General features: G+C 36.0%; 1 protein-coding gene across 5 annotated transcripts in view; it reads left to right on the top strand.

The window, feature by feature from the left end:
• Positions 1-12,747, top strand: part of LOC121424678 (mitotic apparatus protein p62-like) — an 80,096-nt gene that overhangs the window by 1,636 nt on the left and 65,713 nt on the right. For all 5 annotated transcript variants that reach the window (XM_041620421.1, XM_041620422.1, XM_041620423.1 and 2 more), the window contains exon 3: positions 6,667-6,789. In XM_041620421.1, the coding sequence (XP_041476355.1) occupies positions 6,667-6,789 (123 nt within the window). The remainder of the gene's footprint in view (positions 1-6,666; positions 6,790-12,747) is intronic.

Consider the following 12,747-nt stretch of genomic DNA (forward strand, 5'->3'; position numbering starts at 1 on the left):
ACGCACTGTATGAGGAATGCCTACGCTATGGCTTCAAATTTCGCACTAATCATGTCAACCTGCCGAGAGTATTCCCATAGCAACAAGACTGCTTTACATTTTGAAAACCACTTTCGGGTGATCAAATGGGAACGCTAGCAAAGCGATCTTCCAAACAAACCAGTAAACCAGTTTAGAAAGTATAATAAGAATGGTGTCTATGTCATGAGGGTGCCACATACTGTTAAAGAGAAGAAACACAAAACACTAATTGGTTGATAACAAATTCTTCTTCTTCTGGAAACAGTACAGTCCACCGTCTGGTGTATTGTCGTACTGGTGTCGTAAATTATGAGCCATCTAAGCTGTAAATTCTAATTCAAAATTAAAAAATGGTCATTCTAAAGGGTGCCCCTTCCTAGCGTGCTATTTTTTTTTACGGAGGTTGCAATTTCGATTTGATTATGGCTGAATGTGCCAGTTTCAGTGTAAACGTTCTCTTCATTTGATTAGGGTCTGTCTCACGACCATTAAGAATTTTCCATTAAACATACATTGGTGTAACAAAGTTTAAGAAATTGTGATCTGTGCCCCTTGTATTTCAAATTCTGGATTTGCACCCCTTTTGTAATATTGGCCCTTACTGGGCATACAAAATGATTCTTAATCCTTGTAATGATGATTGCTATTGTAATTGTGATGGATTAGCTTTCATGATTCTAATCATGTTCTAGTTTGCTTTCACACGTGCTAAATATTCGTCATTAGCCTTATTTTCACTGGAATCATTCACATTACGATTTTTTACCGTGTGAAAGGGGGAAAGTTGATTTGAACTTGGAATTTAAAAAACACTGACCTGAAAGTCTTAGATGCAATTTCCTGAAATCAGGCAAATTGGTATTGAAACAGAGTGATTAAATAAAAAGTGTGTGAATAGAATAGCTTGACTCTTGGTGCTTTTAGCTCGACTTTGGTGCTTTTAGCTGGAAGGTGCTTGCAAATGGAATGCCCTGCAAGAACAATTGTTCACTTTTGATGCATTCCATGATGTTCAGAGAGAGGTATTCACCATTCAGATGGCCTTTGAAGCTATTGTAGCATACTTTGTGAATACCTCATTAGAGTGCCACTGCCACCACCACCCCTTCTCCATGATTTTAAATCTGTGGGTGTTAGAGGTCATTTAGTACAAGGGCTACCTAGGAACTTGTGTTACTCTTACATTGATGCTAAGGATTTCGTATCCAGCCTATCAATTTTATGACAGTACCTGTATATTTTCACAATTGTGGTGTTTTCATGTGAAGGAATGGTGCTCTCAAATCAATCCAAGATTAGTCTTCAGGTCTCACAGGCCTAATTCATTCCCCATAGACTCATGTGTTAAATTGGCACTTTAAAAAATTCATAAAAAATAAGGATGAAATTCGGGGGTCGAATGTTTACTACCAGTGGATAGGATTTATATATGGCAATCCATATCTGACCAGAAAAGGGTCCCTCGACCGGCTCATTTTAAAAATAAATTGGCGTGTTTGAAGACACCGTCGGGGGGAGCAGATTCATCAACTCAAACAGCAAAATAGCCGTAATCCTTCCGCCAGTCAAAATATAGTCCAAAATTGGTGATATTTCTTCCCAATTAGGGAAAAGGAAGTTCAGTAATTACCAAAAATAGAATCAGTGTTAGATGGACAATCATATGCATACACTTTGTCAATCAGCCATATCAAAATAAAAAAAATAGCAATGGGTTGGCTCGAATGAATATCTAGGGCCTGCCACTAGTGATTAGGCCCGTGAGACCTGTAATGTATGGCACATGAAGGTTTATTTTTAATTTACCTTCCTGGCTTTTCTTTAACATCTGTACACTCACTTTATCACAAAGAAATGCATGAAATATACAGATGTGTTATGTAATGACCATTTCTAATGTTACTTCTAATGTCTAGTGCCCTATGTATTTACATACATCCTACATGCCTATATGTAGCTCAACAATGGATGCAATGTAGGGCCCAAATCCTATAATGCAAATTCTAGATATGAATAGTGTGCATATCTGGATTCAAGATCTGCCCACAATATAAATACCAGATTCACATGAGTTTAATTAGATAACAAAAAAAAGAAATGAGAATCAACATACAAGCATACTATACATTCACATCTTCCTATGACAAGGGCCCAAGCCAGGGTGTAAGAGAAAGAGACAGGGGGTTAGATGGCTTGTATTCTAAATGGATGGGGGCTAGTCTGGCTAGAAGTCAGTAAAAGTTGAACAAGATAGCAGAAGAACTCATTCTCAGCCCCCCCCAACATACTATGCTTCCCCCCTCCCTCTTGAATCCATCACTCTTCAGCCAAATTCTAAAGTTTTCTCTTCTCATTCCCTTCCCCATGAACCAATTTCACAAGCGCAATTGATGCAAGGCCTATCTAATGTGTACTTTATCTCGTGATGGGTGCAATCCACGATTTACAGCAGCGCGCTCGTCGGTATACGAAAGCACACGACAACATGCTAGCAAGTCCCACGCACAGCCTACACAGCCTAGCCTAGGTACACAAACACAGAGTTAGTTACTAATAACAACTTGTTACATTGTACCTGTAGTACCCCCTATGTAGCCTTGTATAGCCATGAAGTTCAGTTTTTGGACCTCTTGATGATTGAAACATGTCTACTAGAAAAACAATCTGCTACTGAAGAGTTGGGCAGGTATTTCATCCACTAAGGAATTCCCCATGTAATAGGCTATGGTCAAGGTTACCTATAGGTCTCACAGGCCTAATTCATTCCCCATAGACTCATGTGTTAAATTGGCACTTTAAAAAATTCATAAAAAATAAGGATGAAATTCGGGGGTCGAATGTTTACTACCAGTGGATAGGATTTATATCTGGCAATCCATATCTGACCAGAAAAGGGTCCCTCGACCGGCTCATTTTAAAAATAAATTGGCGTGTTTGAAGACACCGTCGGGGGGAGCAGATTCATCAACTCAAACAGCAAAATAGCCGTAATCCTTCCGCCAGTCAAAATATAGTCCAAAATTGGTGATATTTCTTCCCAATTAGGGAAAAGGAAGTTCAGTAATTACCAAAAATAGAATCAGTGTTAGATGGACAATCATATGCATACACTTTGTCAATCAGCCATATCAAAATAAAAAAAATAGCAATGGGTTGGCTCGAATGAATATCTAGGGCCTGCCACTAGTGATTAGGCCCGTGAGACCTTCAGATCTGTGGTGCCATTGTAAATGTAGTCTAGCGCCATCTAGTGGTAGATTCAGTACATTGATAATGTGTAGTTGTGCAAAAAATAGTTCTACATTGAAAGTTGATTGCCTTTTTTTCCCGCTTTTGCCTCCCTCCCTCCTTCCATCTCTCCCATCTTCTCTTCTTTTTATCTGTTCTACCTCTCCCTTCATCTTCCTTTCTCTCCTCCTTCATCTTCCTTTCTCTCCTCCTTCATCTTCCTTTCTCTCCTCCTCTTCCTTCTTTTCTCTCTATCTCTCTCTCCCTTCCTTCCACCCCCCTCTATCCATTTTCCCCCTCTCCCCTCTCTATCCTTCTCTACCTCTCCCGCCCTATCCCCTCCTCTCCATCCCCTCTGTTTAACTCTCTCCTCTCCCGTTGTCCCTTTTTACATTCCTACATCGTTATCTTCTGCATGGGGCTTAATTATTTCTTTTTCTATTCATTGTAATGAACCAAGTGGCAACTTATCAGGGGCCTGTCTTACAAAGCGCTATGATTGATACAATCAATTCATGTACCCTCTGGTCCATGATCCAATCAACCTCAACTGTATCGAAATTCATTAGTAAATAAATAAATAAATAATAAATAAATAAATAAATAAAATTAGGTTTTATTAAAAAATACTCATCAAAAAGTCCGAGGACTAACAATGTGAGTTTACATTTTAAAAATACATAACAAAGAAATAAATACATAACATGCAGTGACCATTGAAGAAGAAAAAACATGTTTAAAATGCAGTAATAGTATAAAAAGAAATAGAATAAAAAGTTGCATGTAATAAGACTGATTTAAATTGTGTATACATAAAAAAAAAATAAAAAAAAACAGGTGAGAAGCAGAAAGGGGAGCAAGAATGGCAAGAGTGAGCATGTGAAAAGATGAGAATAGAGAGGGAGTGTAGCAAAAGATAAAGAGGGAAAAAAGTAATAAAGGAGAACAAGAAAACCCACAAGTAAACAATACATTGCAGATTAGAAATATAAGAATTAAGTGGAAAAAAAAAAATAAAAAATAAAAAAAAAATAAATAAATAAATAAATAAATAATGACATGATGGCAATCATAATAGACAAGAGAGTGAGAAAGAGCAACAAGGAGATAGAGAGAAAGGAGGGAGAAAGACAGAAATGGAAAGGTCAGACACAGACAGAATCTGAAAGGACATCATATCTAATATAAGTTAAATAAGTAAACTAGATATACATAGAAAAAAGGTAAGCATCAATAAAAATGAATACTGGTCAGACACCATATGAAATGGAAAAATACAAAAATATAACATTAATGATTTGCAATACTGATTCACAAAACAATGCTGTCCAGAGTGAATGAAGCAAGTGGGAGTTTGCTGCATGATGAAAGGAAAACAAGAAAAGGAGGAAGAAGCAAGAGAGCAAAAAGACAGGGAAAGAGATAAAAAGGAGAAAAATAAGTGAGAGAGAGAGACAGGAAAAGAAAAAGTACATCGCATGCAGTAGGGAATATTGCACAAGTACATACTATGTTAAAATGCAGTCATAAAACTTATGAAGAATAACTATTTTTTAAAATTTCATTGTAAATACATTTGGGCAAAAAATACAATAAAATCACCATCATCCCCAGGATGAGCAAACCGACAAGAACATGTGTAGATAGAGCTTTCAGAATATTTATATAAAAGTGGCAGATAACAGTGTGATGAAATCAGAAAAGAGAAGTTATAGAAAAGTGAAAAAAGGGGAAGAGATCAAAGGAACAAGGAAAAAGAGAGGAGAGAAAGTGATAGAGGAGAGAGAAAGAAAACATCACAAAGGAGTATTGCACATCAGATGAGAGAAAAAGAATTTATGCATACAGATGTAGTATTAGATTAAACATACTCGGATTCAATGGGCTAGCAGAAATATGTGTCATAATTTTTTCTACGAAAGATTTGCTCAATGTCCTTTGTAAGCAAAGCGAAGCACTCTGAATTGTCAAGAAATCAAAGAATGTATTCCATATCTAGAAAACATCTGAAGTAAACATGGATTTTAGATGTTGACCTTGCTGGCTTTCCATAGTTGTGGTTGATCGGATCAATCACAACTCTTTGTAAGACTGGGCCCTGGGCTCTATGCAAGTCCCATCATTTCAGGGTTGGCAATTTCCCCAGAAAATTTGGGTATTTTCCTCCCCAGGTGGGAAAATACTGGGGAAAACTTTGAAATGCTGGGAAGTATTAAAGTCCACCCCAACAAAAGTTGATTTGAATAAAAATCCAACAAGCAAAACACTGAAAATTTTTATCAAAATTGGATGTAAAATTAGAGAGTTATAACATTTTAAAGTTTCGCTTAATTTCACAAAACAGTTATATGCTCATTCAGGTCGGTATGCAAATGAGGAAACTGATGACGTCATCCACTCTATTTCTTTTGTATTTCATTATATGAAATATGAAATTTTCTAAGTTTCTCTTCATTGTCAAACAATTAATTCCTCCCCGAACATGTGGAATTAGCAATGTAAATACTGTATGGTTCAGTCAAGTAGGTCCTCATTGTCAAAAACAAAAGAAATAGTGAGGGACATCATTGACTGTCTGATTTGCATATCACTCAGTTGTGCATATCATTGTTTTGTGAAAAGTAAGGGAGAATTTAAAATGTCATAGCTTTCTTATTTTACAACCGATTTTGATGAAATTTTCAGCATTATGCTAGTTTGATTTTTCTCCATTTATTCAAATCAATATTTCTGGGGTGGACTTGACCTTTAAAGATCTACATGTACATGGAGGTACAGGTGAATACTAAAATATCCTTGAGAAACACCTTGTCCATACCTGAAAATATTCAAGACATTCACTAATCTGTAACATGTTTCCCTGTTTTTTCATTTTTTCCCATTTTCCTAAAGAATTATTGAGGTAATATTTACAGGTATGTACCACCAGTATTTCCCATTCTGGCATTTGGAAATTATGGTCTGAATTCACAATGGTGGTTCTTAAAAACCATTGGTTGAGCCCATGGCTTATGCAGATTTCCTGAATGAGTTATGCCTATTTACTGCGTATATTAAAAAAATGTTGAATGCTGATGAACCTTTTTGTCACAGTGCGCCAAATTTACGCCTGTTGCAATGGTTATCAATGCTATTTGAACTGAAGAGTGGACTCGTTAATAAAATAGTGTACTTAATCATGGCAATGGGCATATATTTGGCGCTATGTGACAAAAGCGTGCATCAGGACATTTTTTGGTATACGCGGTAAATAAGCGTAATTTATTCAGGAAATCTGCATAAACCATGGGTTCAACCGTTGGTTTTAAGAACCACCTTTGTGCATTCGGGCCTACATGTATGTGGCAGATGATGCTTTGCAGTTTGCACATGTATCTTAATCCCTTTCCTATATACCTATGTATCTTTTATTCACAGGCTGTTCTTGGGGTGAAAGCTAAAGATAACGAGAGGAATGTGATTGAGGTGGAAACGATTAACTTTGATGGAGAAACAATCACTATGCCTATCTTCTCACTTAGAGCTGGTCTCAATGAAAGTGTGAGTATATGTGTGTTCCTTTATTCATTTCCCGTTTAGAGATATTAGTGATTACAGTGTCAATAGAAGTCCACCGAATAAGTTGGTTTGAGGAAATCTAAAAGCATATCACTGAAAATTTCATAGAAATTGTTTGTATTGATTTGATTTAGGTCCACGTTAGTACACTTGTGAAATTATAAATCTGGCTATTTTGCCTTGGCTTTGATCTATAAAGATTTTCTTGTTTTCCTGATTTATAATTAAGGAGTATACAGAAAATTATGAATGGAAAACTTTGGTGCTTGAATGAATAGATACATGTAAATCAGTTTTTGTGTGTGATTTCTTTGTTTGCCTCTTATTTCGGCTACTGTTGCTATGTCAGGTTACTGTTACATGCTGCAATATGAATACAGGTACATGGGTGAATGTCTCCAAAGAAGAGTAAAAAAATTGGCAGAAATAGAGCTGTTGATTTCTTTTAATTTTAGAAGGGAGTTGAGTGTTATGATTGCAATTTTAGATTTGTAGCTTGGAAACAAGCCTCATGTAAAAATTTTATCAAACTTCTCAAAACATAAACAATTTCTCACACATACATGCAGGTTGCCATAAAATTCAGACTGGTAACACCACAATAAAGCCCAATTTCAAAGCTTATGAATTTGAGCGTTTTTAGAGTAATATTCATGGCTAGTCAGGCGTGGGAAGGATTGGAACCCATAACTTTGCAGTGGTGTATTTGGTTTCCAACATGGTAAAACTCAAACAATTTTATCACACTTTCAATTTTTTTCACAGAATTGTTCAATTATTTTTGGTGTTTGCATCCCACTGTATACTTAACACTTTTTGTCTCACCTGCGAAGCAGAGTGAGACTATAGGCGCCGCTTTTCCGACGGCGGCGGCGGCGTCAACATCAAATCTTAACCTGAGGTTAAGTTTTTGAAATGACATCATAACTTAGAAAGTATATGGACCTAGTTCATGAAACTTGGCCATAAGGTTAATCAAGTATTACTGAACATCCTATTAAAGTTTCATGTCACATGACCAAGGTCAAAGGTCATTTAGGGTCAATGAACTTAGACCATGTTGGAGGAATCAACATCGAAATCTTAACCTGAGGTTAAGTTTTTGAAATGTCATCATAACTTAGAAAATATATGGACCTAGTTCATGAAACTTGGACATAAGGTTAATCAAGTATCACTGAACATCCTGCATGAGTTTCACGTCACATGATTAAGGTCAAAGGTCATTTAGGGTCAATGAACTTTGGCCGAATCGGGGGTATCTGTTGAATTACCATCATAACTTTGAAAGTTTATTAGTCTAGTTCATTAAACTTGGACATATGAGTAATCAAATATCACTGAACATCCTGTGCGCGTTTCAGGTCACATGACCAAGGTCAAAGGTCAATGAACTTTGGCCGAATTGGGTGTATCTGTTGAATTACCATCAAAACTTTGAAAGTTTATGGATCTGATTCATGAAACTTGTACATAAGAGTAATCAAGTATCACTGAACATCCTGTGCGAGTTTCAGGTCACATGATCAAGGTCAAAGGTCATGTAAGGTCAATGAACTTTGGCCATGTTGGGGTTTTTTGTTGAATAACCATCATATCTCTGTAAGTTTATTGGTCTCGTTCATAAAAAGTGGACATAAGAGTAACCATGTATCACTGAACATCTTGTGCGAGTTAGAGTAGTATTCAAAGTCAGCACTGCTGCTATATTGAACCGCGTGATGCAGGTGAGACGGCCAGAGGCATTCCACTTGTTTCAATATTAGTCAATGTGGCACCTGCCAATTAATCTTATTCTGTACCAAAAGAAAAAAATGACTTGGCTGCTCTCAGTTTAGTAGAATAGCTACATTCTTGTGGGAAAAGTGTGGTAACTTATCCCTAAAATAAACAAACTTACACCAAGAATGATCATGTTGTAATGGCCCATTTCAGTCCAACTACAACCATAATCGCCCGAGTCAACTTTGAAAGTATTTCATTATTCTTTTATTAAAAGTATGCAGTAATTTGCGAGTATCCACGGAGTAAGATTTTTTTACTGTAATCCTGATCAAACTGGTGCCGATTTTATGAATGGATCTTTATGAGTCAGGGGGGGAGGTGGTTGGATAAAGATGAAGTGTATAAATATTGCCCCTCAAAAGTAAGTGCAGACTGGGGTCTAATGAAGGCATGCGCTTTTAATTTTTTTTTAGATATTGTAATACATACATGTCGCATACAACGTAAGTCATTAGCCCAAGCTGAATTAGCTTGCAATGTGCACAATGAACGAAGAGAAAATTGTAAATATTACTTTTCATTTACAAAAGGTGTAAAAAACTTACAATTACGGAATGATTTAGAAAAATTATGAGAAAAACATTCAGAACCAGGTCAATAATACATTGATTTCAATATTTCAATGGGGCTAATGATGTATTCATAAGGTCATATCTAAGGCTTCCCTCCATAGAACATTTCCTTCCGAATTTGGGTTGTGGAGGTATTTCGTCATGCTCAAACAAAATATGGTATCAAAAACATTGAAAATGCAAATAGAAAAAAAAATTGTGATGTCATCACTTTGGTACTCCACAGTTGGTGGTTTCAAACCGCCTCGATCACAAGAATCCCTGTTAAATTACGGGAACTGTTTTCGGCTAAAAAATACCTGTTAATTATTCCTGCATTCACACCGCCCGAAACATACCCTTCAGGATAAGTTACGAGCATGCGCATAGTATGGTCTGATAAACAGGCAAGGTGCGAGATTCAAAATCACTAGCCCAGCAGCCACCCACGGCGCCGCGCCCAACGACACGCTGGGCTAATACCCCTTTCATACTGCCCTCTTCATTTTTCACCGGTGAACTTCGCCGGCGAAGTTCTCCGCCTCGCATTCCTCACTTCACCGGCGAAGAAAAAAATGTACCCTTTCGCACTGACATTTCTTCCCCGGCGAAAGTCAACGAAAGTCAAAGAAAATTGTAAACATTACTTCTTACCTTTTACAAAAAGGTATCAAAAAAATTAATTACAACATATTTTGGAAGTATTACGAGAAAAACAAACAATATCACCTTGTTTTTATATTTTAGCGCATTTTATACATGTAAAAAGTGCTTTTAAATAAATATTGTTAGTAAAAATAAAAATATGTTCGAGGGTATCTACTTGGCCATAGCATTCAGCTGAGCTTGCAACTTATCGCGCGCGGAATCTCGGTACAGGGGACTTTGGGAGAGAAAAAAAATGACCTCTGACGTCATTAAACGAGGAGAAGTTCACCGGTTTGCTTTCATACTGGCCTTTTCACCGGCGAACTTCACCGGTGAAGTTCTCCTGTGTACCTTTCATACTGGACACTTTCCCCTTCGCTGGCGAACTTCATCGGTGAAGTTCGCCGGTGAAAAGCGCACTATGAAAGGGGTATTAAAGTTCCCGTATTTTGCTTTCACATCGCCAAAATACCTGCGACCTTTGAAAAATCCCCGCGAAAGTTCTCGTAATTTCGCCAAATACCTACTATTTAGCGGGTATTTTCTTTCGGGGAAATTACGCGTAGTTTGCTTTCACATTACCAAATTACCTGGTATTTTCTGATCGGGGTAAATTTCCCGATCAGAGAATACCTGGAACTGACGAACTTCGAGGCGGTCTGAAACCACCTAGTGACCTTCTGGTCACAAAACCTACTGATACACGGCCATGCGTTTTAAGTTGGGCCCGCAAATAGGTGGTATCGTTACATTTGCACGACAAGCACAGAAATAATTAATGGTATAAAACTTGAAATACATGTGCTACATGGGTATATTTGGTATCATATTAAAGGGAATCTTTATATCAATTACTTAAAAGAAAAAGAAATACTTGAGATTACTTCGTTTACCAGTAATTAGCAATTATGTAACATCAATTGGCCATTTTTGCATGGTGGTAGACGAGGGGAGCATGACGAGGGGAGCATAAATTTTCATTTCATTAAGAAACTAAATGTGTAACATCACAGTACCTAAATATGTAATAGTTTTGGGGCTCACTAGCTTATTCTTCAATCATAAGTGGGTCAAATTTGAACTTTTAAGTTTAAAGGGTACCTAATTAAGCTAATTAGTATAATTAATTGATGTAAAACATGAAATTAACATGATTGAAATTGTGACTGTCTGATGTATAGGAAATGAGGAGAAATAAAATACAGTTGTGGGTTACACCTTGAATAAAATTTAGAAGCTGCATAAATTTCAAAAAGAAAAGCACAAACTAATTAAAGGCTTCAGAGACAAATCAATCTATTGTTTTAATAATTATGACCTCATGGTTTCAATATTGACAGCGTAGACTGATAGTGATAACTTTGTGTCAGAATCTTTAGATTACTATGCATTTTATGGTAACATAATAGATATAAATACACCTTTTATGCAATTTTAATTAATGAAAACTTGTTTGTTGCAATTAAGTCCTCATCTGATTCTATTTACTTTTTTCTTAATGTTACAGATAAAGATATTATTTCTCTTATTCGAGAAAGAAATGTGGCATATAGAAAAATGAAGAAAAATCTAAGCGATCAGGATTATGACACGCTTTCCAAAAGATACAAGAAATTAAGAAATATGGTTCAAAGAGAGGTGAAAAAGGCCAAATTAGAGTACCTTCAAAATAAAATAGAAGAAAATAAAAATGATTCTAAAAGACTTTGGCAGAATCTAAAAAGTTTGGGATTAAAAAAGAAAAATGGAAAGGACCAAGAATTAGTCGTTTCAATTGATGGAGAATTATGTCATGATAAGATAACTATTTCCAATGAATTCAATTCCTATTTTACAAATGTCGCAGCTACGTTGGTAGATAAACTTCCATCTTGCAAAGACATTTTTAGTGCAGACAGTGAAAAGATTCGTGAATTTTATGAAAAAAAAAATATAAGCCAAGATAAATTTGAATTATTACCTGTTAGTGATCAATTCATTTTTAATGAGTTGCGTAAATTAAATGTATCAAAAAGCACTGGTTTAGATTTGATACCTGCTAAATTTCTAAAAGAAGGAGCAAAGAGTTTGTACAAACCATTAAATTTCTTGATAAATCTATCTATCTTTACTAGCACTTTCCCAGAGGATATGAAAATTGCAAAAGTAACTCCTATTCATAAGAAGAAAGATAAAACTGCTGTTGAAAACTATAGGCCTATCAGTGTTTTAAGCATAGTATCCAAAATTCTTGAAAAGGCGGTATGTGTTCAGATCGAAAAATATTTTAAAGAAACTGATATGATTTACGAATATCAGTCAGGTTTTCGACATGACTATTCGACCGAGACATGCCTTATTCACTTGACTGATTATCTGAGAACAAATATTTCTAAGGGACAATTCGTTGGTATGGTACTTCTAGATCTTCAAAAAGCATTTGATACAGTTAATCACGGCATCTTATTAAAAAAATTACAAATATTGGGTTTTAACCAGGCTACTGTAGCATGGTTCAAATCCTACTTGTCGAATCGACATCAAGTAGTGGCTATTCACGATATTCGTTCCAAAATAATGCCTATAACGTGTGGAGTTCCACAGGGAAGTATTTTAGGCCCAATCCTATTTTCAACTTATATCAATGACATGTCTATTTGTATAAAAGCTGGCTGTAAATTATTATTGTATGCAGATGATAGCGTACTACTTTGTTCAAATTCCAACCCAAAATTTGTTGAGGAAAAACTTAGCGAACAGCTGTCTACATGTGTCGATTGGATGACTGATAATAGATTATCGTTACACTTAGGCAAAACCGAAAGCATTCTGTTTTGTTCTAAAAGTAATCATAAAACTTCATTTGAATTTGAAGTATCATACAATAATAAGATAATTCAGAGGAAAGAATCTGTAAAGTATTTAGGCATTGAGTTGACTAGCTCCCTTTCATTTTCATCTTTAGTAGAATCAATCG

Source organism: Lytechinus variegatus, chromosome 12 (assembly GCF_018143015.1).
Source record: "Lytechinus variegatus isolate NC3 chromosome 12, Lvar_3.0, whole genome shotgun sequence".
NCBI classification, from domain to species: domain Eukaryota; kingdom Metazoa; phylum Echinodermata; class Echinoidea; order Temnopleuroida; family Toxopneustidae; genus Lytechinus; species Lytechinus variegatus.